This window comes from Trachypithecus francoisi, unplaced genomic scaffold (genome assembly GCF_009764315.1).
Source record: "Trachypithecus francoisi isolate TF-2019V2 unplaced genomic scaffold, Tfra_2.0 Lachesis_group3, whole genome shotgun sequence".
Taxonomy (NCBI): domain Eukaryota; kingdom Metazoa; phylum Chordata; class Mammalia; order Primates; family Cercopithecidae; genus Trachypithecus; species Trachypithecus francoisi.
This window is the reverse complement of record NW_022681468.1, coordinates 127,010,096-127,037,308: the sequence shown is the minus strand read 5'-3', so window position 1 is coordinate 127,037,308 and position 27,213 is coordinate 127,010,096. Positions and strand designations below refer to the sequence as shown.

General features: G+C 39.7%; 1 protein-coding gene across 4 annotated transcripts in view; it reads left to right on the top strand.

Moving 5' to 3' along the window:
* The window catches only part of TLN2 (talin 2), a 455,709-nt gene that overhangs the window by 281,203 nt on the left and 147,293 nt on the right, over window positions 1–27,213 (top strand). For all 4 annotated transcript variants that reach the window (XM_033189877.1, XM_033189876.1, XM_033189874.1 and 1 more), the window contains 5 exons: window positions 7,205–7,268; window positions 8,602–8,706; window positions 20,119–20,274; window positions 25,427–25,528; window positions 26,916–26,992. In XM_033189877.1, coding sequence (XP_033045768.1) covers window positions 7,205–7,268; window positions 8,602–8,706; window positions 20,119–20,274; window positions 25,427–25,528; window positions 26,916–26,992 — 504 coding nt within the window. The remainder of the gene's footprint in view (window positions 1–7,204; window positions 7,269–8,601; window positions 8,707–20,118; window positions 20,275–25,426; window positions 25,529–26,915; window positions 26,993–27,213) is intronic.

Here is a 27,213-nt window from a genome sequence, read left to right as displayed (position 1 = left end):
TCCAAAGTTTGGGTGTTGCCAAAGTGATAGCGCTAAGAGGTGGGGCCTCAAGACACGATTAGGTCATGAGGACTTTTCCCTCATGAATGGGATTAAGGCCCTTAAGAAAGAGGCTTCACACAGCATTCAGCTAGCTTGCTCTTCTGCTCCTTTGCCTTGTGAGGACACAGCCTTTCTCCCCTCCTCAGAGGATGCCACCCGTACGAGACAGCTGAACCTGCCAGTGCTTTGACCTTGGACTTCCCAGCCTCCAGAACTGTGCAGAAATAAATTTTCTGTTCTTTATAATTGAATTATAAATTATAGAATTAAGTATAATTAAATATAATTAAAAGACCGGTCATTACCCAGTGTGTGGTATTCTTTTGCAGCAGCACAAACTAACAAGCTGTTTTCCCTTTCCACTTTTTCTTGCCATTCTGAACGTTTCCCAGCTCACTCAGTGCTTCCCTCCACCTGCATTATCACCTTACTTAACCAGAACTTAACTGCTACTTTCAGTTGCAGACATTTTGACCTTTGAGTCTGGATTCAAATCCAAGTGTGTCTGAATCTGTAATTTGAGCTTTCAGCCCACTGTGTCAGTGGTTCTGCAACTTCATCTGATCAGAATTATCTAAAGGGCTTATTTAAAGATGCCGGGCCTCACCCCCAGAGCCTCTTATCCAGCAGATGTGGGGTGAAGCCTGAACACTGACATTTCTGTCACATTCCCAGGTGCTGCTGATGCTGCTGCTCCTGGGGCCACACTCTGAGAACCTTATGTGATACCAGATTTGACATGTTGTTGTTAATCATTTGGTGATTCAACATCAAGGTTGGAGTCAGGATCCTGGGTGTTCCAGCATCCTTTGGGTGATGCTGTCCCTATTGTACCTCCACCATCCCTCCCCTCTGTTCCTCCACCCTGTGCTGAGTGGACACTCTGCTGCTTTGTTTGTATGTTCATATGGATTCCCTCAGCTCTCACAAATGAGGCAACATCCCTTGTTTTCAATTCGTATGAGCCATAACACTCATAGGTTGGAAACCTCTGCTTTTCAAGTGATAAAAACCAACTTAGAGAAACGGTGACTTCTCTGTGGTCATGCAGTGACTTGATGGCAGCCCTGGGACAGAGAAGAGGCAGTTTACGTTTCCCCAAATCATAGCTGCCTCCCTGTGTACTTGTAACTTACGGCCAGACTAGGAAACATCTTTGAAACTTCTCTTTTGGAATTACTTGTAGAGGCAGCTTAAATTTTATATAAGAAAATGAGGTTTGATTATGTACACACAATGAAATAATATTTAGCCTTAACAATGGAGGTGCTGCCATTTGTGACAACATGGATGGACGTAGAGGACATTATTATGTCCTCTGAGTGAAATAAGCCACACACAGAAATGAAAATACCGTGCGGTCTCACTCATATGTGGAACCTTAAAACATAACAAAGAACTCAAATACATAGAAACAGAGAGTAGGAAAGTGGTTACTGAGGTTGGGGAAATGGGGAGATAGTGGTCAAAGGGTACAGAGGCTCAGTTACATAGGATAAATAAGTCTAGAGGCCTGATGTTCCTTATATACAGTGTGAGGGCTATAGTTGATAGTACTGTATACTAGAAATTTACAAAAAGTAAATTTTAGGTACTTTTACCACACACATAAAAACTGTGAGATGATGGATATGTTAATTTGCTTGACTGTAGAAATTCTTTCACTATGTATATTATATGAAAACATCACATTGTATACTTTAAGTATATACAATAAAATAACAAAATTGCATCTCATCCTTCAAAGAGTAGAAAATGAGGTTTTGGTGACATCTGTATTTGAATTCAGATCTTGCTCCCCTAAATGTGTTAAATTCTCCTTCCCTGATTCCACCGGCTTCTGGGCATTTCTGTAAAACTCAATGGCCACCACCTGGTCTTCATTATCATAATCTGATTATTATCTTATTCCACAGGGTCTGAAATACTGATCACATGGGATGTTGTTTGACTAAAGAGTAACTTGGAGCGGTCAGGGTGTGTGGTGGCCCAGAGTATGGTCCCCAGTGCTCACGGATGAGACAGCATGTTGGCTGTGGCCCTGGGCAACTTAGCATCACTGATCCTCAGAGTCTGTGTGTAGAATGGGGTCTTTGCTTCCCACGGCTTTTGTCAGTACTCAGTTAATCTGCTAGTGCTTGTAAAGCACCTGAAACGGTTTGGCCTTCAGTAAATGGCAGCTGTTTTAGTTGTAGAAACACTCTCCCTCCATCTGGTTTGGACTATTAGTTGGATAATCCAAAAAGTCATTTAAAATGTAGAATCATAACAAGTGACATCTACCGCTCGAAACCCATTATTCTAACTTTGAACTTACACATGTGTTGCTAGTGTTTTGATGTAGGGCTAAGGTTTTTTCTTCTGTGAATCTCCTGATTGGATTTCTACAGTGTCTTGCATGAACCATGCATAATGCATAATCTGTGAGGGAATTTAAAGACAACCATGAAGCGATCTGAGGACAGAATAGATTGCCATGATATTTTTCTTTTTCAGTATTTGACAGTTGTCTCATCTGTATGTCATTTAATACATTTTATGACTATTACCTTTAGGAGAATGCAGTAGCTCAATTTCTGTACTATTTCAGCAGCTCATGGGCTATGTCAGTATGTCACATAATCATGTGCTATCCAGCCAGCTGCAACAAACTGGAGAACAAATACAGTGGACTTGACCAGAGCAGAAGTCAGGGTTTGTGAGAGAGCAGTCTGTTGGCTGCAAACTTTCAACCTCTCATGGATCTTAGAGAGTCTACTAGAGATTAATGTACTAACTTTACTGTTATTATGACTGCATTCAGAAAGGGCCATGCTTCAAAGGCTGGCAGTAGAGTTTGGCAGAGAAGTGAGTTCTCAATGCACAGTTTGTAGATGGCTGCCCTTTTAAGGTGAGAACATTTAAGGAGACAGTGGGAGCGATTTTGCTTGGCCAGAACTTGCTTAGTTAGGAATATTTCCAATCAGGTTTGACAGTCTGACCCATTTTTTTCTCCGACAAGGCTGACAGATTGCACTTGTATACATGTCCCAGATGTTAGGAGCCTTCCAGACTCAGGTTTGGTAATGAAAACAACAACTGAGCTGGAACTACCGCGCTGCTGGCTGGCAGGCCTTGATGACACCCTGCCTGCTCCCTCCTGCTTTGTGCTGAAGTGGCACACATGGCCGATTTGCTGGGGAAAGTACACGCCACACACATGCGCACACCATTCATATCTTAAAATGGTTTTTAAACTCCCCACAAACCAATTCTTGAGACCTCAGGGGTAACACCTCTAGCGCACCTTCTGATGTTGTTTTCAGTAACTCCTGAAGACTGCATAGGAGGCAGATTCAGATGGGCTGGTTTGGCGGAGTTTGAAAGAAGGGAGCTTGCTGCAGTACAGGACTTTCTTGCCATAGATGGTCAGCATATTCTATCCTGCTGGTCCCCTGGACACCACCATCTGGTATTCTTCTAGTGACAGTCATTGCTCTGAGAGGGCTTGACGTGGAGCCCTTTTTGGGCGCTTTTGCTACCCTTAACCGCATCTCTGTTGCTGATATAGGAGCCACTACCTAGAGGCTGGCAGCAACGGTTCTCTCGTGATACCACTTCTTTATTTTAAACGGGCCCCTGAGAAAGCCTGAGGCAGCTGTGTGTGCAGGTGGACCCACTCTTGTTCTGGGAGCTCAGAGGCTCTCTCTGCTACTTACTCACATGTCCTGTGCCTTCAGCTAAATCTTTACCTCTCTGAAACTCAGCTTCCTCTTTTGTGATGTTGGTGCCTTCCAGCTCTCTCTGAATCGTTCATTTTTGCCCATGAAGTTGCTTAATGATAATTTTAATGTCTAAACTGCTGCAGATTAGATATTTCTTAGATCCCTCCTGCGCAGTGACGCACTTGGAATCTCTCTTTTTTTCTCATTAGTGAAATCATACAACTTTTCCTTCGTGACTGGCTTCTTCCCCTTAGCACAGTGTTTCCATGTGGTAGTATATTTCGGTACTTCCTTTAGATCCAAATGATTTTCCATTGTATGGAGAAACCACATTTTATCCATTAGTTGATGGACTTTTGAGTTATTTTCATCTTTAGGCTCTCATTAATAATGCTGCTGTGAACATTTGTGTGCAAGTTTTTGCGTGGAAGTGTTCTCATTTTTTTCTGGGCATATATCAAGGAGTAGAATTGCTGCATAATATTTTAAGGAACTATCAAACTTTTTTTTAACAGCAGCTGTACCGTTTTACATTCCCGCCAGCAGTGTATGAGGGTTCCAGTTTCTCTATGCCTTTGCCAACACTTGCTGTTGTCCATCTTTTTTATTGTAGCCATCCTAGTGGGTATGTATTGGTATCACATTGTGGTTTTTCTTTGCATTTTCCTAGTGGCTAATAATGTTGAACATACTTTCATGTGCCTATTGGCCATTTGTATCTCTTCTTTGGAGAAATGTCTATTCATGTCCTCTGCCCATTTTTAATTGAGTGTTTGTCTTTTCCTTATCAGTTAAAGGTTTTTTATATATTCTGCATATATTGTAATATATTGGAATTTCCTCATAAATAATTTGCAAATATTTTCCCCCATTCTATGGATTGTATTTTCACTTTCTTGATGGTGGTATTTGCAATTTAAAAGTTTATAATTTCAAAATAGTCCTTTTTTTTTTCTTTTACTACATGTGCTTTTGGTATTATATCTAAAAACTCTTTGCCTAAATCAAGGTCGTAAAGATTTACTCCTGTATCTTCTTCTGAGAGTTTTATAGATTTAGCTATTACATGTAGGTCTATCATAGATTTTGAGTTAATTCTAGTGTATAGTATGAGGTATGGGGTTCAGTTTCTGTCTTTTGCATGTGAACATCCTGTTGTCCCAGCACTAGTTGTTTAAAAACGTATTCTTTCCCCACTGAATTGTCTTGGAACCCTTGTTGAAAATCAGTTGACTATAAAGGTGAGGGTTAATTTCTGGACTCTCAATTCTGTTCTATTGACCTGTGTATCTGTTCTTACATCATTACTGCACTGTCTTTGTTACTAGAGCTTTGTAGGTAAATATATTTCTTATATCTCTTTTAGTTTATTATTATGCCCTCCTTTTCACTACTACTACCAAGCTATTTATTTCTGAAGAAGCTAAGTTATTTTCTTAGAATTTCTTGTATTTGGTATTTGGGTTTGGCTAGTTGTATCCTGATGGTATCATTGAACATGTTCCCCTATTCTTTTTGTAAACCCTTATTTAGATTTAGGGACTCAATTAAATTCAGTTTTAATTATGTATTTACTTATTCTTTATTGCCAAGAATACTTCCTGGGTGGGGCTGTATACTTCCTGTTGTATCAGTTGGGAGGCATCTATTATCTGGTTATCCTACTTTGATTAAGATTAAAATTGATCATTGGGTTTAGATGTTATCGGAGAGATCAATCTGTTAAAAAGTTCCCAATCAACTTGTTATTTTTTTATCTTATAGTCATTGAAATTTGCTTTGATCTATCAGTTATTTCAGTAAGAGTTGTATAATGATGATTTTGGACTTCTTTTATTTTTTCTACATTTATTAGCTGTGATTCTTGCCCTCATCAACATTTAGAAACATCAGAATAAATACTTGTTTCTTTCCCCTCATTTATAATTTTCAGTACAAATTGGGACCATTAGCAGTCTCTTAAGGTGACCAATGATTTTTTAAAAAATCTTTGTAGATATTAAATATCTGCGCTTTAACTTACTGCAATCATCCTTTTTCTGATGCTTAAATTGTCCCATCACATGGTATTAATTATATGATGTCTGGGATTTGCTTCGGAATAATCCAGGGGAGGTCAGTGGGATGGGGAAATAGATGAGTCATGATTGGCCATGAGTTGATAACTGTCGAGGCTGGATGGATGGGTTTATTATTTTGTTCTCTCTTTTTCAATATACAATTTTAAATCATCCAATTTTTGGCTAATGGGAATTCATTGATACTGGCTCCAGTATTATCTTGGTAACTTCCTTGATTCAAGCCACAAGAAGTCCCAGGAACATTTTATACATTTCCTGCCTCAGACCAAGAATCAGTGATTTATATGAGACTTGGTTCCTTTTAGTGGAAATGGTATTTAGAAGACCACCTGGCCTAGGCACCAGCAGGGATGGCGGGGGCGCAGGGTGCTATCAGGTTGTTATTGCTCCTGGCCTTTAAAGGGGACGTAGCTAGAAAATGTTTTTCAGGAAAAGAAAAATGAATCAGGTACTCAGGCCAGTATTTCCAGTTCAAATAAAAGATGCGGAATGTTGAGCCAAGTCTTTTTGCATTTTGTTTATTTTTATCTATTTTATGCTGAAAAACTTGGTTCCTAACAACAACTATAATTACTCATTTACTTTATCCTAATTATATATAACATCCTACTTATATATAATGTAATATCCTAATTTTATTGTGTGTGTGTATGTATAGACAGGAGGGAAAGTAGATGTTAATTTGAAATACTAATATTTTTACTAACAAGTCTACTATGGTTTATTTTGTCCATAATATCCTACGAGGGATATACAGTCAAAAGACTGTTTTGCAAAGTTACTTGACATAATTATTCTCCCTGTAGTTATGCTGTCAACTTGATAGATGGTTTTAGTTTGCTTTAGATTTTTAGATGTTGCTTTTTTTTTTTTTTTTTTGCAATTTCATGTGGTTCTAAAGTGAAAACTATAATACAAGAAATATGGAAGTTTAGTTTCCATCCTTGTTCCCTTCTCCTTGTTTTTCCCCTCTTCCATGGAGAACCATTTTTATTAGAACTAGGTTTATCTTGTATTTTTTTTAAATATGTAGACAATAGAAAGTAATGTTTTTAAAATAACTATCTCCTTCATTTCTTACAAAAGGCAGCATACTATATACTCTTGTGCTCTTTTTTTTTTTTTTTTTTAACTTTACAATAGATCCTGGAAATTCTTTCTTCTTTAAATATGTTAGTTTGACCTTTTCTGTCATACTAGTTTTATGTCCGTGTCCTTATTCAAGTGCATCGTAGGATATAGCAGTCTGTTATTAATTACTCTGTAAAATATTGGGAGACTTAGTGAGTTAACTGTGAGTTTTATTAAATGTCTTTGCTTTGCTTCTCATCATAGAACATGATAAATGCCTTTCCTTTTTAAATGTCTCTCTCTTAGTCTGAAGGAATTCCTGCCCAAAGAATATATCAAGCAGAGAGGAGCTGAAAAGAGGATCTTTCAGGTATTGGAAATGTAAAGAACTTTATTATTCTCCTCACTCCCCATCCTCATTTATTAGTATGAGGGGGCCTCTGCGCATAATAGTTTTATACCTCGTGCCTGTACTCTTATATAGTAAATGATTAGTGACTCAAGAGTAAAGAAGCTGACAGTTCTACTTTGGGCAGATTTATTATCTTAATCCATATTTTCTTGCTAAAGGTTACCTACCCCTTCTGAGAAAAATGTGCATACATTTAGTTTCAAAGGCATTATCTTGGCAACATTGAAACAAGGCGATAGACTGTTAACATGCACTGAGGAAGGATCTACAAGTAGCCTCTTTGTCCTGAGATTTGTTTTTTGAAACTGGAATTTGGAAATTAGCGCCTTTTAAAAATCCAGGATTATTCTAAAAGTCAGACTTGTCCAGTCTACACAATCAGTAAGAAAAGCCCTAGCACAAACTTTGGCATGCCACACTCTAAGGAATCCAAGATACCAAAGTCGTCTTTGATCCTGAAATGTAAATATAAATTAAAATACAAATTTCATGCATATAAAACATACTCTTCTCCAGTATTGTTTCTGAATACTATCGTGTACAGGCATGTATTTACCCTACTCTTTAGAAAATTGTACTTTTTTTTTTTTGAAGCAGAGCCAAGACGAAGTGCAATGGGGTGATCTCAGCTCACTGCAACCTCCGCACCCGACCCCCCACCCCCTACCCACTACCCCGCCCCCGTTCAAGTGATTTTCGTGCCTCAGCCTACCAAGTAGCTGGGATTACAGGCATGTGCCACACTACCCGGTTAATTTTTGTGTTTTCAGTGGAGATGGGGTTTCACCATGTTGGCCAGGCTGGTCTCAAACTCCTAATCTCAAATGATCCACCCACCTTGATCCCAAAGTGTTGGCATTATAGACATGAGCCACCACACCCAGCCAATACATTTTGGATAGATGTTAGAATGACATCTCTCCTGAGAAGAACATTTTTCTTGGTATCATTTAAAGTCTTGCCCCTCAGCCATTTGGGACATAGAGTCCTTTGAAAATGTGATTGCAGTTATGGACCCTGTTCCCACCACACTGCATGTGTGCAGGAATTGTCACATTTAGTTGTGAAGTAATGTGGGCTACTTTGGCTCAAACTCTGCTTTGAAATCCCTATGTTAGAACTTCCTGTGTGCTCTGATCCTTGGTCAGCAGTTGCCTGTGTCATGGAGGGGCCTCAGACACAAACATCACTTAATGATCATTCCTAGCCCCTGTGTCCGCCACATACAGTAACTACCTCTCTCTGCTGGCAGAGATGCAATAACTGCTCCCGGCTACTGTCACTTTTGCAGGAGCATAAGAACTGCGGAGAGATGAGTGAGATAGAAGCCAAGGTCAAGTACGTCAAACTCGCACGGTCCCTCCGCACATACGGCGTGTCCTTCTTCCTGGTGAAGGTGAGTTGGGCAGAATGGGGAGGGCGTTCACCTCGGCCACTTTTCTTTTTTCTTTGGTTCAAGCATTTGCTGTTAAGTCTGGTTTGTCCTGCTCACCCTGCTAGCATTTGCGGGTGGAACATCTGGCCAGTGCTGACCTGCGTTTAGCTGCACCACAGCCATGAGGGGTATGACCTGCGGGCTGGTGAGTGAGCCCTGCTGTCCAGGAGCCCCTGGGCAGCTGGGCTTTGGCTGAGATCACTGTCAGGGCTATAAAGTCCCTGAAGGAGTGAGTTCACTTTTCCTTGTTATTCCTTCTCCTGACAATGTTTCATTTATGACGGTCAAGAGTCCTGTGGACTAAGTGAAGGCTCTTCACCACTGCAGACCAAATCGAATTCATGTGGTAAATATGATGCTTAATTTGTATACTTTAAGACAGGACTTGGGATTTTACGGCCTTCAGATCTGTTTTCATGGGAATTTTCTGTTTTCCTACTAGAGGAAAAGAGGCGTGTCTTTGAAACGGCACCTGCGAGCAAGCCCAGGTTGGCCCTTGATGGATGTCGTCTTCACTTGGCTGACAACTCTTCTGGTTATCTTTGTTACCCCTTTGCTTTTCCTAACCTCAGGGAAATGATATTCTCTTTAGTTGTCTAACTATTAGGTTTCACATATTTCTACTTGTTTTGCTTTGGCCCCTTTAGCCTCTCGCCTGGGGCCCTGGAGAAAGCTCTAACTTATAGTGAGTCTTCTTGTGTTGCTTTCAGCAAATGGAAGCAAACCAGCCGTGTTGCGGCTGCATCCAGGGACTGAAGTTGGAAGGACAAAACTGACCAGACTAAGAAAGTGTCTCTCCCCACAGCCAAAGAGAACTACAAAAGAAGAAGTTATATTGTCCTCTAAGATGTTTTTCTTGACTCCACTCCTCATTGGAGCAAGCTGCCTCATTTGGAGAGAAGAGATAGCAAGAAGTTACGTGTCAGAAAGCCATATGCTGCGTGCTGATTAGTTATTCATACATCAACCAAACTAGCTCTCAGTTTTACACCCAAAATCGCTGGGGCCTTTGCAATGAAGAAAGTGTATGTCAGTCACCTTGTTTTTAAGAAAAATAATTGAGAGGTTGAATCTTTTACGTTTAGTGGCAGTTTTAAAGTATCAGTGAATATTTGAATGGCACTGATGCCATCTAGGTAACAATGACCCCACTTATCAATATTAATAATAACAGCAATAATGTTTAGTAAACAGCCATCCATCAAGCTTATCTCATTCAAACCTATCAACAACCCAAGGGCAAAACTACTATTAGTATCTTCTTTTTGTTTTTGGAGACAGAATCTCACTCTGTCGCCCAGACCGGAGTGCAGTGGCGCGATCTTGACTCACTGAAACCTCTGCCTCCTGGGTTAAGCAATTCTCCTGCCTCAGCCTCCCAAGTAGCTGGGACTACAGGTGCATGCTGCCACACCCGGCTAATTTTTTGTATTTTAGTAGAGACAGGGTTTCATCATATTGCCCAGGCTAGTCTTAAACTCCGGAGCTCAGGCACTCCGCCCACCTTGGCCTCCCAAAGTGCTAGGATTACAGGCGTGAGCCGCAGCACCCAGCCTTACTATCTTCTTTGTGTAAGTGAGAACACAGAGGCCCAGCTAGATCCAGTGATTCAGTTGGGGCCATAAGGCTAGTAACTGAAGAAGCCAGGGCTTGAGTTCAGGTCTCCCTGATTCACAGATGGTGTTCCCAGCCTCTAGCTGTACTGCCTTAGCTGGAGTGACCCCATTTGAGAGGCAGTCACCTGCTTCCACCGTTCTAGCTTCCCATCTGTGCCCTGAACACACGGGGAGATCTGCTCATTTTAGAAATTGTGCTTTCCATTCATTATTGTGAAGGGCATCCAGTAGTAAATGAGCTCCAATGCCTTGCAGGGACAAAGATTAAACAAATTTTCATCATGTCCACTACTAATGGCATCAATTTCCATTTATTTTCTTGAGTTTCCCTGTAGTCCTCCCAGTATTAAATTCATCTCTTACATTCACATCGTCTTCCATTAATACCATCAGGCTTCACACACAGTCAGTTTCAGCGATGTGCTTGCATATAGGTTAGTAAATTTAGGATAATAAAGAACATACAGAAATCTGTAATTAGGAAGAGAAGTTGAACACCACATTGTAGAAAAAATCAGTTTGTTCTCCAGTGACAATTTAGAACCTAAGAAAAATCGGTCCATGGTCACTAGGATAATTTGAGAGAGAGCAAAGATCTCGTTATAGCAGGGTCTTGCAGATTTGATCAAACCAAATCTCTGTTTACAGAATTACTTAAGGCACGACAAGAACATGAGAGACCTTTTTCCCTTCCTTCCTTACTGCTTCCTTCCCTCTCCTCTCTGTCTTTCCCTTCTTTCTCCATATTTTTTTAAAAATTGCATCTCTTTGAAGGAAGAAAGGATTAAGAAAGTAGGCAGCACTTGCAACTTTTTTTTTTTTTTTTTTGCGATGGTGTGTCCCCCAGGGTAGAGTGCAGTGGCGCAATCTCGGCTCACCACAACCTCCACCTCCTATATTCAAACAATTCTCCTGCCTTAGCCTCCCGAGTAGCTAGGGTTACAGGCATGCACCACCATGCCCAGCTCATTCTGTATTTTTAGTAGAGATAGGGTTTCTCCTTGTTGGTCACGCTGGTCTCGAACTCCCGACATCAGGTTATTCTCCTGTAATCCCAAAGTGCTGGGATTACAGGCATGAGCCACCATGCCTGCCCAAGCACTTGCAACTTGTATATACATATGAAATATTCAAATTTTTATTTTATTTTTCTTGCTTTCTACAATGTTAATAGCACATTGCTCACTTCAGTGTTTTGCTCAGTGGGCCCATTAGTATGACATTTTATTTTACAATTGTTTTTAATATAATTTTTGTGACCATAGTTTGCCTTATTTTAAAAGTGTATAGCTAAAAAATGCAGGAATTAGTCAATATTAAGAATAAATGAACCTGAATCAGATCAAGACTTTAAATAAGATGATATCATATGACTATTTTATATAAAGCCACTAAGATGTTTGATAAAACTCAACATCTTATTGAAAATTCTTTAAAATGCTGGAATATAAGTGTACTTGCTCACCATGATAGAGGTTCATCAGTATCAAACTTCTCATTAGTATTATACTTAATAGAAATGCTAGAGAGAAATCTATAAGAGGCTGGGCATGGTGGCTCATGCCTGTAATCCCAGCACTTTGGGAGGCCAGGGGAGGCAGATCACTTGAGGTCAGGAGTTCAAGACCAGCCTGGCCAACATGACGAAAACCCGTCTCTACTAAAAATACAAAAGTTAGCCAGATGTGGTGGTGCACACCTGTAATCTCAGGTACTTCAGTAGCTGAGGCAGGAGAATTGTTTAAACCTGGGAGGCAGAGGTTGCTGTTAGCCAAAATTGCACCACTGCACTCCCACCTGGGCAATAGAGCAAGACTCTGTTAAAAAAAAAAAAAAAAGAAAGTTGTAAGAATTGAAATCAGAATAAATGTGCCCACCATCTCATTACCCTCTAACATTATTTTGGAAGTTCTGGGAAATATAGTAAGATACAAAATGTGGGGAAAATCATTGCTTTAGCAAATGAAGGAACAAAATTACTATGACTTGTAGCTATGATTATTTATCCTATAACAAGATATACCAAGTCATTTTTTTTTTTATTTTTTACTTGGAAATTATTACAGATTCACAAGAAGCTGTAAAACTAACTCAGAATCAAAAAGTCAGATGATAACAAGTGTTGGTGAGGATATGGAAAAATTGGAACCCCCGTAACCTGCTGGTGGGAATGTAAAATGGTACTGTCACTTTGGAAAACAGTCTGTCAGTTCCTCAATTGATTAAACACAGAAATACCATATGACCCAGCAATCCCACTTGTATGAATATATACCAAAGAAAATTGAAAGTGCGTATCCACATAAAAACTTACACATAGGTGTTCACAGCAGTGTTAGCCAAAAGTAAGAAACAACACAAAGCATCCCCTGATGAATGGGTAGACAATTTATGTTGTATCCATACAATGCAATATCATTCAGCCATAAAAAAGAATGAAGTACCGATACATGCTACAACATGGATCAACTTTGTAAATGTTATGCTAAGTGAAAGAAGCCAGTCACAAAAGACCACGTACTATATGATTCCGTCTATGTGAAGTGCCCAGAAGAGGCAAATCTATAGAGAGAGAAAGAAGGTTAGTGGTTGCTCAAGAGTGTGGTAAGGGAGATAGGGGAATGATGGCTAAAGGGTGCAGGGTTCTTTTTGATGTGTTAAAAATACTCTAAAACTGACTGTAGTTTTCAAAATAACAGTAATACAGAAAGGTCATATGTGCCCTTCATCAGGTTGCCTCCAGTGCTAACAATGGTAGAGTAACACAGCCAGGAGAATGGCATTAGTACAATCCACAGACCTTATTCAGAGTTCTCCAGCGTTCCATGTACTTGCGTGTGTTTAGTTCCATGCAGTTTTGTCATATTTATAGACTTGGGTAACCCCCACCATAATCAACTTACTCCAGCACCATTTGTTGAAAGTGCTATTCTTCCTCCATTGAGTTGCTTTTGCATCTTTGTCAAAATTTAGTTCAGCACATCTTTATGGGTCTATTTCTGGGTTCTCTGTTTTGTTCTCGTTTAAATATGTATCCCTCTGCTAGTCACACTGTCGTGATCAACTTTAGTATAAGTAAGCCCTAACATCAGATACATTCCCTTTTTTCTTTTTTTTCAAAATCGTTTTAGCCATTTTAGGTTTTTTCCTTCTCATATATTACTTTCCAACAAACTTATCTATGTCTGCAAAAAGGCTTGCTGTGATTTTGATAGTAATTGCATTAAATTTATAGATCAATTTGGAGATAATTGACATTTTTACTCTGTTAAATCTTTTAACCCATAAACATGATATAGAGAGCCTCCTTGATCGCTTTCAACATTTTGTAATTTCAGCTTATGAATCCTGTACATGTTTTAACAATATGTACGCAATCATTTTAATTTTCAGGTTTATTGTTAAATTGATTAAATTGGCCAAGGAAATTGATAAGGCATATGTCAACCATGTGAAATAAGCCCTTAGAGTATGTATGTAAAAATTAGCAAAACCATTTAGAGTGTCTGATAAAAAGAGATCACATGCAGAATAGCACCAAAAAGAAAAAATTGTATACCTAAGGTACACTTTTTTTTTTCAATCGCTTTTGGGGTATAAGTGGTTTTTTGTTACATGGGTGAATTATATAGCAGGGAATTATAAGATTTTAGTGCTCCCCTCACCCAAGTAGTGTACATTATACCTAATGTGTACTTTTTTATCTGTAGCCCCACTCCCGCCCTTTCCCTTCTGAGTCTCTCAAGTTCATCTGTATGCGTTTGTGTACTCATAGCTTAACTCCCACTTATAGGTGACAGCATATGGTTTTTGGTTTTCCACTCCTGTGTTACTCACTTAGAATAATAGCATCCAGCTCCATCTTGTTGCAAAACACATTATTTTGTACTTTTTCATGGCTGAGTAGTATTCCATGGTGTATATATGCCACATTTTCTCTATCCACTCATTAGTTGATGGTCACTTAGGTTGAGTCCACATCTTTGCAGTTGTGAATTGTGCTGCTATAAACATACGTGTGTAAGTGTGTTTTTCATATAATGTCTTCTTTTCCTTTGGGTAGATACCCGGTAGCGGTAGTGGATCAAATGGTAGATCTACTTTTAGCTTTTAAGGAATCTCCATACTGTTTTCCATAGAGGTTGTACTAATTGGGACAATAAATTCTTTAAAAGACATCAGTAACAGATTTCTCATGCCCCAAACCGAACATTGCATTAAATTGTGAAGGAATTATGCTAATGAAAGCATAATTTAAGAAATAAATTAAAAGTTAGTAATTCCACTTTCCCATTCACTATTTTTATAGGCTTCTATTAGAAACTCTAAATAAGTAAATGAAATTATAATTAATAATGATATTGAACATACTTACTCAAAGCACACAGCCTTGAAATCAGTCATAGATATTTTGAAAGGACTGGTTTCATGTGCTTAGAGCTGCTTACATCATATTTTCTTCTATGTCTATGAACATTTTGTCCTAAAAATCAGTATTAAACTTTGTGTCGTTGTAATAGAGCATGCTTGCATGTTAGAGTTGGGAAGATTGTCCTAGAATCCAGGATGGTAATTTACACCTGTGTGAGAAATAGTAGAAACTTATATGACCTTAGGGAAAGTACCTAAACTCTAAATCTCAGTTTCTTCATCTGAGAAATAGGAATAATTCCTTATAGAGCTCTAATGATGAGTAAGCGAGCTAATGTATGTAAGTAAACAAGTGTGGTGACTGGAAAATAAGGATATTGATTAATTTTATTTATTAGTTTTTTAGAGACTAGATCTCACTCTTATCACTCAGTCTGGAATGTAGTGGCGTGATCATGGCTCACTGCAGCCTATTGAGTAACTGAGACTACAGGCACGTGCCACCACACCCAGCTAATTTATTTTTATTTTTTCTTAGAGATGGATCTCCTTATGTTGTCTAGGCTGGTCTTGAGCACCTGGCCTCAAGTGATCCTCCCACCTCAGTTTCCCAAAGTGTTGGGATTGCAGGCATGAGCCACTGTACCTGGCCTGATAAATTTTAGATTATCCCAGACACTGAACTCTTCCCATATTTCCCAAATCCCTGGCCCTAGGGGCCCGCTAGTAAACATTTCAGGCTTTGCTAATCATGCTACTCAACTTTGCCCCTGTAGTATGAAAGCAGCCATAGGCAAAATGTAAATGAATGGCGTGGTTATGTTTCTACAAAGCTTTATTTTTGGACTCTGAAATTTGAATTTTATGTAATTTTTGTCACACAAAATATTCCTCTTGATTTTTTTTAAATTTAAAAATAGAAAATTCATTCTTAGCTCTTGGGCCATAAAAAATAAGCTGGATTTAGCAATGGCCATAGTTTACCCACCTCCATACAGAGCATGTCTGCGAGCCATATAATGAATTCACACGGAATAGCATTAGGCAGCAGTGTTTTCAGTGGCTAGGAAATACGCTTTGGAAAAGAAGGACTTCAGTTTAGATCCTGGCTTTGCCACTTAGTAATTTGACCTTGGATAAGTTACCTTACCTTCCATCTCTGAGCTTCAGTTTGTTCACCCATAAAATTATGACTTTTTATGAGGTTTAAATAAGTTAATATAGAAAAGGGGACTGCCTCATATAAATCTCCATAAATGGGAGCTGTAAATGTCTACGTTCTTCCTTCTTTCATTGGCTTCTTTTGCATTTCATCATGATCTGCTACACCAAAACCCCACAAGCAACAGTAAGGCATTTCCCATGACTGGCATAAAATCTTGTTTTATTCCAGCAAATCACTGTGTAACTCTTCTCACTTTTTTTTTTTTTTTTTTTTTTTTTTGAGACGGAGTCTCGCTCTGTCACCCAGGCTGGAGTACAGTGGCCGGATCGCAGCTCACTGCAAGCTCCGCCTCCCGGGTTCATGCCATTCTCCTGCCTCAGCCTCCCGAGTAGCTGGGACTACAGGCGCCCGCCACCTTGCCCAGCTAGTTTTTTGTATTTTTTAGTAGAGACGGGGTTTCACCATGTTAGCCAGGATGGTCTCGATCTCCTGACCTCGTGATCCGCCCATCTCGGCCTCCCAAAGTGCTGGGATTACAGGCTTGAGCCACCGCGCCCGGCTAACTCTTCTCACTTCTAAATTTGCCTTTGAAAATTTTTTGCAGACATAGCCAGAGCCTTGAGGTTTTAGATTACCTGGGGAACAGACCCTCTTCTCCCCTAAACTGTAAAAACACCAGACAGGGCGTTCAGAGCAGCTCAGAATCCCAAGTGTAGTCAAAATGGATTGGCAGTCACTTGCAGGGAGAGAAATGGCTAAGAAACAAGGTCTGCAGGTTTGCTCTTGAGCAGCCGTTTTTCCCCATGCCCCTAAAAGAAAGAAATATACTGAAGACAGAACAAAACACTCAAACCAGCCCTTTGGCCAAGCCAATCTAAAACTCTAGTGAGCTCAGCTGGATCATGGGGAGGACCCTTTGGGCTTGGGCCATATTGAAATGAAGGACCGGGAGCCGGAAGCTCAGTCCAGTTGCATTCCTTCATCCAGTTCTGGATCTCAGATGTGAAGCAGAGGTGATGTCAGAATCAGGCAATCTCAGCACGTGTGAGAAGAGTCTGCAGACAGCAGGCTTGATCACAGCTGGCTGCCAGGGCTAAACCCGGAGTAGCAGCTGAAATACGTTTGAAAGAGGAGGGTTTGAGTTTATTAACAAATCCTGTTTCTCCTTGGTAGAATGCCTGCTTTCACCTGCCTCTGAGTTATACAAGCTGCAGACGTTTTCAAAACAAAAACAATCTAATCAGGACCACCTTGAGAGAGAAGCTTCTAGATGGCTGGCAGAAATCACAGCTACAACTCTGTGTGTGTAGTGGTATATGAGATAGATGGATCTTCACTGGTGCCTGCTTTAGCCTGCTTTGTCTACTGGAGATAAAAGGAAGCTGGTCTGTGTAGTTGAAGGTTGGAAAGGAGTGGTGTGGGGGTTACTGAGACTTGAGGCATAGGAAGGAAAGAGGGAGCTTTATTACCCTGTGGCCCTCCCCGCACATCCCTGTCACTGAGGCTCTAAGGCAGGTCTCTGCACCAGGGAAGACCTTGCATCATGATCACAGATCTCGGCCATTTGCGACTTTACCTTTCTCCAGCTGCTCTGCGTTGTGTGTGTAGGCGCTGAAGTAACTTTATCCCTTGATGGTGGGCTCTGTTGACAGTTCCAGTATTTTTTGAGTTCCCTCAGCCCCTTTTCCTCAGTTGTGACCTGCTGATAGAAAGTCCACTGTAACTTGTTTGTTCACTGTGGCTTCCGCTCCCAATCTGGAATGATTTTGACAAGAATTAGGGCAATCCGTCACGATTCTGTGTTCCCGCACCCCAGAATCCCTCACTGGGGAGCAGTGCAGATGGGAAAGAATGAAGGCAGCAGCTGCAAACCATATTTTATCTCCAGTCCCTTTCCTGGGTCCCAGAAGCTGGGTTTGTGCCAACCCTGTGCGACTAAATTAGCTGCCTAGAGCCTCTCAACCTAAAACTCTGTGTGGCTTCCGAAGTCAAAGTAGATTAACTGACATTGTCTGCCCTGCACTGATCTCACCCTTGTGGAACTGTGCTCTCTTTGAAAAAAATCTGACCCTTCTCAGTGTTTAAGACTTAAATTTAAGGTTCAGGGAGGAATATTCCCCTCCTCAGACACCCAGTTAGAGTCCTCACACAATGGTGTCCTCCCTGAGGAAGCTGGGGGCGTGCGGTGACTGTCACCATCTGAGGGTTACCAAATGCCCATGGTGAGGGCGGTTGGGGTTGGGGGGGATTTGCCCTTTTCTCTCTTTGCTTCCACTGGAAGACAGTCAACTACAGTAGACAGTCAGCTTTTGGATATTTTTGAGCTACTCAAATCTGTGTTCAAATTATGGCTTTACCACTCACCACTGTTGGCCTTGGGCTCTTCACTTACAAAGTGAAAAATGATGATACCGGTGTTTTGGAGATGCTCTGAAGATGAACAGATGATGTTTATTACGTATCTGGTATGCTCCAACTGTGTTTTCAATGCCGTTACCCTGTGTTGCGTGTGTGTAGACACATCCACAAATGGATCCTTTGTGTGAATGTATATGTCTATGACCCTGAGAATAGCGGTTGAGATGTTGCTAGATTTCAGCAAATATAACTTGAAAAGGTTTTCCTGACAACCCTAAAAATATACATGCATTAAGTGAAATGTTGGAAATAAGGAAAAGCATGAAAAAAAATACAAAACACATGAGATGTTCAGTGCCATGTTTTTCATGTAATGGACATATGCCTATTTTAAAATTTTTATTTCCCCTAAGATTAGGCCCTACATTCTGTTTTTTAATAATATATTATGAATAATTTACTTCCATAAAACCAACTGTTTTTCTACAATATGATTTTTTAATCATGTAGGGTAATCTGTTATCTGGATATATCATAATTTATGTATTAAGTCCCGTGTTATTGAAAATTTGGATTGTTTCGTCTACAGCCATACCACCCTGAATGGGCCCAATGTTGTCTGAAAATCTGGGTGGTTTCTAGCTTTTCACTATGATGTACTGTGGTTGAGCTTCATGTGGCATAATCTTTACACACATTTATAACTTTTTTTTTTTAAATTAGTTCCTAAAAGCTAGCTGTGTCAAAAGTAGGGACTTTTTAAGGGTTTGGATAGATATTGACACATTTTCTCCCGTGAAGGCTTTGCTGTCTTAAGCTTTCATCACTACTGACCCCCTTCACATGTTCCTCAAATCTGAGTATTAATTTTAATAAAAAACCTCAGCTATTTTAAGTGAACATTTATTTGCTTGTGTTATTTTAAAAACATTTTATGTTCATATTCTTCAGCAGTTATTTTGTTGATTTATGAACACATCACATAGACAGTATATGAAATCTATTGCCATTACATTCATTGTCAATATTTATTGCCCAGTCTTTTTCATTTTTTATGAGGTTTTTTAAGGTGCTGCTCCCCTCCCCCTGATCTATCAAAAGTATGTATATTTTGAGTTAAGCCTATTAATTGTTTCCTTTATGGCTTCTTATGTTGGTGTTTTTCTTAGGAAATCATTTCTCACCCAAGGATCACAAAAATACTCACTTGGATGTTCTTCCTAAATTATTAATCTCTCTTTAATTTGTTTTGGTATGAGTGTGAGCTAAGGGTCCATTATTTTAATAGACATTACTGTGTCTTAAAACATTATTAAAACTAGTTATACAATAAGTTTTAAGAATCAGTAGATATACAAAATTCCAAAACAAAGAATCTAAACAGAAATATATTTCAGAGATTTAAAAAAGGGCAGGAAGCTGTGTCTCCTCATAATGAGAAGATTCTACTTCGGCAGAGGTTTAGTTAAGCTAATTTTAAATCTCAGATTAATCCTCTTTTGTTCCTCCCTGAATTGGCCACTGGAAGTGATAGTACCTGGAATTCACCTTTGCTTCTTTTTCTCTGGATGTCTTCTCAGTTCTATCCCATCTTTCTGACATAGTCTGTTTTTGGAGCAAGCTGCCCTCCTGAACAGGAGGCATGCTTTTGTGGCTTTTTCCATACTTCTCATGTCTTTGTTTGAGTTCCCATACCTTTATTTAATGAGTTACTCACCTAGCCTCAAAACCTTGGTTTTCCTATAGCCCTGCCTGTTTTGAAACACAGTGTATGCAGGTAAAATGTTGAAAAATCACTGATTCCTTGGCAAAGTCAGATGTATTCAGAGGAAGAGCACTGACTCTTGGTATCTCCTGTTTCAGGAAAAGATGAAAGGCAAGAACAAGCTGGTGCCTCGCCTGCTGGGGATCACCAAAGACTCGGTGATGCGTGTGGATGAAAAGACCAAGGAGGTGCTGCAGGAGTGGCCCCTTACCACCGTCAAGCGCTGGGCAGCCTCACCCAAGAGCTTCACACTGGTAGGGACTGGTGGAGGGCAAGGAGAGCACTAGCGTGGCCTTGGGTGATATTGTGGGAACAGGAGAAAGACCAGATTCTTGCCCATTGGGTTTCTCTGGCCTTGGAGAGCCAGCATGGAGTGAGGAAGATGGTGCAAGCCCATGGGCAGGGAAGGGGATGGGTCCAGAAGTAAAAGAGGTCAGCAAGCCTGGGTTTCTTCAGGCACTGCTCCTTCTCTGCACTCTGCATAAGTCAGCCTCTAGTTCATTATCTAGAAAAAGCCACTCACCCAGATGATTCTCAGTTCTGTGTTCCTGATGACATCCCTAGCACATACTGAAAGGAAACTTTTAGTGCTCTGACACACAAAGGCCCCCGCTCTGTTTTATATTTTCCTAAGCGTTGTGATTATCTTGCTGAGGGGTGTTTTCTCAGCCTGCCTAGAAAGACAGCATAGTACACAGTGGAAATAACGTGGACTTTAGGATATTATCACTATAGAAATCCAGTTTGTCATTTCCCAGTTCTGTGACCTTGTTTAAGTTACCTTTCCTCTCTGAGCCTTAATTTCTTCAGCTATAAAATGGTGATAGTCATGCCTAGAGAGCTGCTAGGATTGAATAAGATGAAGATGATAAGATGCTTAGTATAAAATTTATGGAAAGTAGTGAGAATATATTTGTTTCAGGTCTTCAGACCTCTGAATTCTTCCTCTTGATTTCAATATTTGTTGTTAGCAGAGTGATAACTCTATGCCTTAACTGTAGCCACATTTACTTGTGAAACACAATAGGGCAGGTAGTTGGTAGGGCAAGTTGTGCAATAAGGAAAATCAAAAAGTGCTAGAATTTGTCAATTTCTTAAGACTCCTGAAGTCACTAGTGAATGCTTGAAATATCACCTCTTATCTATGCAAGATACCATAATAGGATTAAAAAAAAAATGTGTAAAGAAGGGACCATGGAAAAGTCATTAGTTATCTAATTTGACTATAGATTGTTAGGTTCCTGCCAATTAGAAAGAATCATCAGAAAACATACCTTCTATCCTCCTGTAGCTGTAACAGCTGTGCCTGTATGGCCCTCAAAAGATGAATGTTCATACTTAGCTATGTCCTCACCTTCCATTGCAGGAAGTCATGGATAATTTCTAAATTAGAAAAATCAAGAAATCAATATAAACATATTATTTAGAACTACTAGAAGAAACCGCCAAAACAGTTGAAAGTGGTTACCTTTGGAGGGGTATGTGATAGAAGGTGAATATGAGAATGTGTAGGACAGGGAACAACTGTGTTTTGTTTTACATCTTTTAATGCTATTGGTCTTTTTAAACTACGTCCAAGTATTTATTGCAAACAAAAATTTGGCCAGGCGTGGTGGCTCACGCCTATAATACCCGCACTGTGGGAGGCCGAGGTGGGCGGATCATGAGGTCAGGAGATGGAGACCATCCTGGCTAACACAGTGAAACCCCATCTCTACTAAAAATACAAAAAATTAGCTGAGCGCGGTGGCAGGCGCCTGTAGTCCCAGCTACTCCGGAGGCTGAGGCAGAAGAATGGCACAAACCCAGGAGGCAGAACTTGCAGTGAGCCGAGATCACACCACTGCACTTCAGCCTGGGTGACAGAGCAAGACTCTGCCTCAAAAAAAAAAAAAAATTAAAAAATAAATAGTTATGATAACCTCATTAACTACCTCAGGCAAAAGAGAGCACATCAGTATTTTGATTAAAGCCTAACGTTGCATAATGCATAATGCATATAATGCATAATGCGTATAAGCTCATTATATGTAGTGATTTTTTCCTTCCTATTCCTAGCCTTTATTTAATTTCCAAATGTTTGGAGGTTTTTCTGCTGTCTTTCTACTATTGATTTTTTAGTTTGATTCCATTATGGTCAGAGAACATATTCTGTATGATTTCAGTCCTTTTGAAATTTTAAGGTTTGTTTTTATATCCCAGGATATCATTTTTGGTGAGTGTTCTATGAGTACTCAAAAAGAACATATATTCTGCTGTTATCATGTAAAGTGGGCTCTGTAAATACCAGTTAGATCCCTATTAGTTGATGGTGGTGTTCCAGTCTTTTGAATGAATATCTTTGTTAATTTTCTGTCTGGCAGTTTTCTCCATTTCCGAGAGTGAGGTTCTTAATGATAATTGTGGATTTTTCTACTTTTTCTTTCAGCTCTCAGTTTTTGTTTCATGTAATTTGAAGCTTTGTTGTTTGGTGCCTGTACATTTAAGATTCCTATATCTTAACGGAGAAGTTGTTTTATCATTATGTAATGTTCTTTGCTGTTAGTAATTTTTGTTTTGCTCTGAAGTCTACTGTATCTAATGTTAACATAGCCACCAATGCTTTTTATAAAACGAATGTGGGCATGATATATCTTTTTCCGTCGTTTTATTTTCAACCTGCATATATTGCTATATTTGAAATGAATTTCTTGTAGAGAGCATAATTAGTTGGGTTGTGTATTTTTTAATCCATTCTATCTCTGTCTTTATAATTGGTGTGTTTACACTATATTTAAGCTAATTATTGATATATTAGGACCCAAGTCTATCATTTTGTAGTTTTTCTGTTTGTCCCCTTTGCTTCTCTCTCTCTCTCTCTTTTTTTTTTTTTTTTTGCCTTTTCTGTGGGTTACTTGGACACTTTTTAGAGTTTCAGTTTGCTTTGTGTGTTACATTTTGAGCATATCACTTTGTGTAGTGCTCTCATTGGTTATTCTAGATATTACCATGTGCATATAAAATTAAACACAGCCTAATGGTACTGGCTTTTCCCCTTTAAGTGAAGTGTAGAAACCTTACTTCCATTTAGGTCTTTTTACGTACCCCCTCCCCACACTTTTTGAGTATAATTATTTAAATATTTTTTTCTGCATATATGTAAGATGGTTATTTTGTCTATAACCACTTAAGATGGTGTTACAGCTTCCGTTTTGAACAGAAAATGTGATGAAAGAAACTCATGAGGTGAAGAACAGTCTATTACATTTCCCTTTATTTTTATCTACCCCATTGTTCTTCTTGCCTTTCTAAAGTTCCCAGCCTCCTTCTGTTATCATTTTGTGTTTGGAGAGCTTCCTTTACCTATTTGTTAAGGGTACATCTGCTAGCAGCAAATTCTCATAGTGTTTTCTTCCTCTGAGAACGTTATTATTTCCCCTTCATTCATGAAGGGTAATTTTGCCAGGTACAGCATTTGGGATCGACAGTTCCTTTGTTTCAGCATCTGAAACATGTCATGCCACTTCTTTCTTACCTCCATGGTTTCTAATGAGAAATTTGCTGTCATTCAAGTTGGTGTCAATTTGTAGGTAATATATCATTTTTCTGTGGCTGTTTTTAAGATATTTTTATCTCTGGTTTTCAAAATTCTTGGTATGGGCTTCTTAAGATTTCTTCTGTTTGGAGTTCACTCAGCTTCTTGAATTTGTGGGTTTAAGTTTTCACTGATTTGGGGGAGTTTTCAGTCATTATTTCTTCAAATGCTTTATTTTTATCCAACATTGTCCTCTCTGTTATTCTGATGATATTAATGTTAGATCTTTTGTTACTGTCCTATAGATCCTTGGAGCTCTGTTTTTTAGTTTATTTTCTCTATGTTGTTCAGATTGACTAAATGCTGTTGATCTGTTTTCAGGTTTGCTGATTTTATTTTTTATTAGCTCCACACTACTATTGAGTCTATCCTGTGAGTTGTAAAATTTTGGTTATTGCCTTTTTCAGTTCTATACTTTCCATTTGGTTCCTTTTTATGACTTCTATTTCTTTGTTGGAACTTTTTATTCTTTAAAATTTGCTGCAAGAGAATTTGTAGTTTATTGTGAAGCATTTTTTTGATGGTTGCTTTAAAATCCTTATAATTCCAATATCTGATTTATTTCAGTGTTGGCATGAGTTGATTGTCTATCATTCATATTGTGGTTGTCCTGGCTCTTGATATGAATATTTATTTTTTTAAAAACATCCTAGACATCTTGGTTATTAGGAGAGTTTTTTTTTTTTTTTTAAAATAGTCTCTCACTCTGTCATCCAAGCTGAAGTGTAGTGGTGTGATCATAGCTCACCTCTTGGTCTCAAGCGATCTTCCTCTCTCAGCCTCTTGAGCTGGAACTGCAGGCTCATGCCACTATGCCTGGCTAGTTAAAAAAAGAAAAAAAATTTATAGAGGTGAAGTCTCACCATGTTGCCCAGGCTGGTCTTGAACTCCTGGGCCCAAGTGATCCTCTCGCCTCAACCTCCCAAAGTGGTGGGATCACAGGTATGAGCCACTGTGCCCAGCCTATTAGGAGACTTTTGATCTTACCGAAATATTCTATTTTAGCAGGCGGCCACTTTGTTCGTGTTTAGTGTGTAGGGTTCTGGCCTACTTTCTTGGACTTAAGTTGCAATGACAATTTTATTCTCTGAGCCCTTTCAATGCTATTCTGGGCTGATTTTTTCTTTTGACACTAAGGTTCCTGCTCAAACCCTGTTGGTTCTGTTGATAAAGGCAGAAGGCACTTCCCTAGGCTACCTGCTATTGCTGGGTGACCTTCATTGCAGGAACCAGAAGGCACTGGGCCTGAGTCTCTTTAAGCCACTGGCTGGAGGGCAGGGAGACACAGGGCTTTACTGTGGCTGCTGCAGCAAAAGGATCAGACCATCCACCTGCCTGGGTTGTGGAAAAGGGCCTGAGAGGGTCTGAGGTTTCACTGCTCTGCAGCTTCCGGTGAATGTCAGCCCAGGTTGTTGAGCTGGAGTTGGAGCTCCTGACTACTTCCCCAAATTAGTCTCTGTTGGGCTTCCCTTCTCCTGGTTCTTTGACTAAAAGCATGCTTTTCAGGAACTGCCTGTTGGAGGTTCCAGTGTTCAGGCCTCTACAGCTCTTAGTCTTGGGGGTATATGGGACAGGAAAGAAAACCCAAGAACTCAACCACATTGTGGTTTTGCATGTTCTGAGGCCGCCAACCAGTCCGTCTTTTCAGTTTTGAGAACTCTTTTACCACTGTTGAATATTGTTCAATAAATTTTAGGGTATTGGTTTGTATTTAGAGAGAAGGAGCAGGGGAAATGAAGTCTGTGTCATATTGTTCTAGAGCTGGACCTCCTAGCCTTTAAAATGCTGATATATCGGATTTAGCTGTATTTCCTCCAATGCTGTCTTTTCAGGATTTTGGGGAGTATCAGGAAAGCTACTATTCAGTACAAACCACCGAGGGAGAGCAGATATCCCAGCTGATTGCAGGCTACATTGACATCATCCTGAAAAAGGTATTTTGTATTGATGCAAATTGGAAAAGCAAGACTGCTTTATTAAAAGGCTCGGTTTCGATGGTTTGGGTACCTTGAAAAAAAAAGCCCTTTTAAAAAATACTTGAGGCCAGGCACGGTGACTCATGCCTGTGATCCAACACTTTGGGAGGCCGAGGCGGGCAGATCACCTGAGGTCAGGTGTTAGAGACCAGTCTGGCCAACATGGTAAAACCCCGTCTCTACTAAAAATACAAAAAAATTAGCCAGGCATGAGTGCCTGTAATCCCAGTTACTCGGGAGGCAGGGGCAGGAGAATCGCTTGAACCCAGGAGGCGGAATTTGCAGTGAGCTGAGATCATGCCACTGTACTCCAGCCTGGGTGACAGAGCAAGACTCTGTCTCAAAAAAAATAAAAAATAAAAAATAATAAAACTTGATTTACTAATTTCATCTTTAATCATTAATTAAGTATGAGATATTTGACCTCAAGATCCTATGAGAATTCCTGCTTTTTCTGTAGCACATATTTGTATAATTTACTACCAGGCAGTGAACAATAGCATGTCACTTAGCTAATGAATGAGCCTAGCACCCCTCAGCATCTTCCTTTCCACGTAGCTGTACTGTGCTTTTCAGCCTCTGTGGAAACTTGGATTGAGGAGCTAAAAATGATCTTTGTAGTTTTCGTGTTTTTGTTTTTTTTTTTTTAAAAACAAATGTAACGGGGTTATATGCCATAGTAGTATACAGAAAAACAGATTTCTTAAGGTTTCAAGATACAGCCCATTAAAAAAACCAAGTTTTAATAGAATGTTAATATGTGCATCTTGATTTTTTACTATGTAAAATTAAAGTCTGTGCAATAAATACATGACATTTAACTATATATTAAATAATATATTTCTCTTGTTTATTATTATGCTTTTGTTCATCCATCACTTACTAAATATCCAGTATAAAGAATTTTGAGTAAACTTCAACACTTTCACTTGTGTCCCTTCAAAATGTTTTTTTAAAGGTCCTTGTATGAAGACCTGCTGATTTTCTTTTCTTTCTTTTCTTTTTTTTTTTCTTTGAGACAGAGTCTTGCTCTGTCACCCAGGCTGGAGTGCAGAGGCACAGTCTTGGCCCACTACAACCTCTGCCTCTGAGTTCAAGCAATTCTCCTGCCTCAGCCTCTGGTGTAGCTGGGATTACAAGCTCCTGTCACCATGCCAGGCTGATTTATGTTTTGTTTTGTTATTTTTTAAAGAGATGGGGTTTCACCATGTTGACCAGGTTTGTCTCGAACTCCTGACCTCAAGTGATCCGCCCGCCTCAGCTCCCAAAGTGCTGGGATTACAGGTATGAGCCACTGTGCCCGGCCTGGGTTTCATTTTTGCATTTTGTTTTATTGCATTTCCAGAAACAAAGTAAAGATCGGTTTGGACTAGAAGGTGATGAGGAGTCAACCATGTTAGAAGAGTCCGTTTCCCCAAAAAAGTAAGTATTATGAAGAGCACTAGAGAACCACCTTCTCCCTAGATGGGCAGGTTTCCTCTTGCCAGCTTGGAGCCTGCTGCTCTGAAGCCTGTCACCTGGCGAAGATGACAGCAGATGATATAGTTGAATCTTCTTCAAGCATGGTCCCCAGACCAGCAGCATTGAAGTGGCAAAAGTCTCGTGAGGGAGGCTGAGGATTTTAGGGAAACATTGACCAAAGT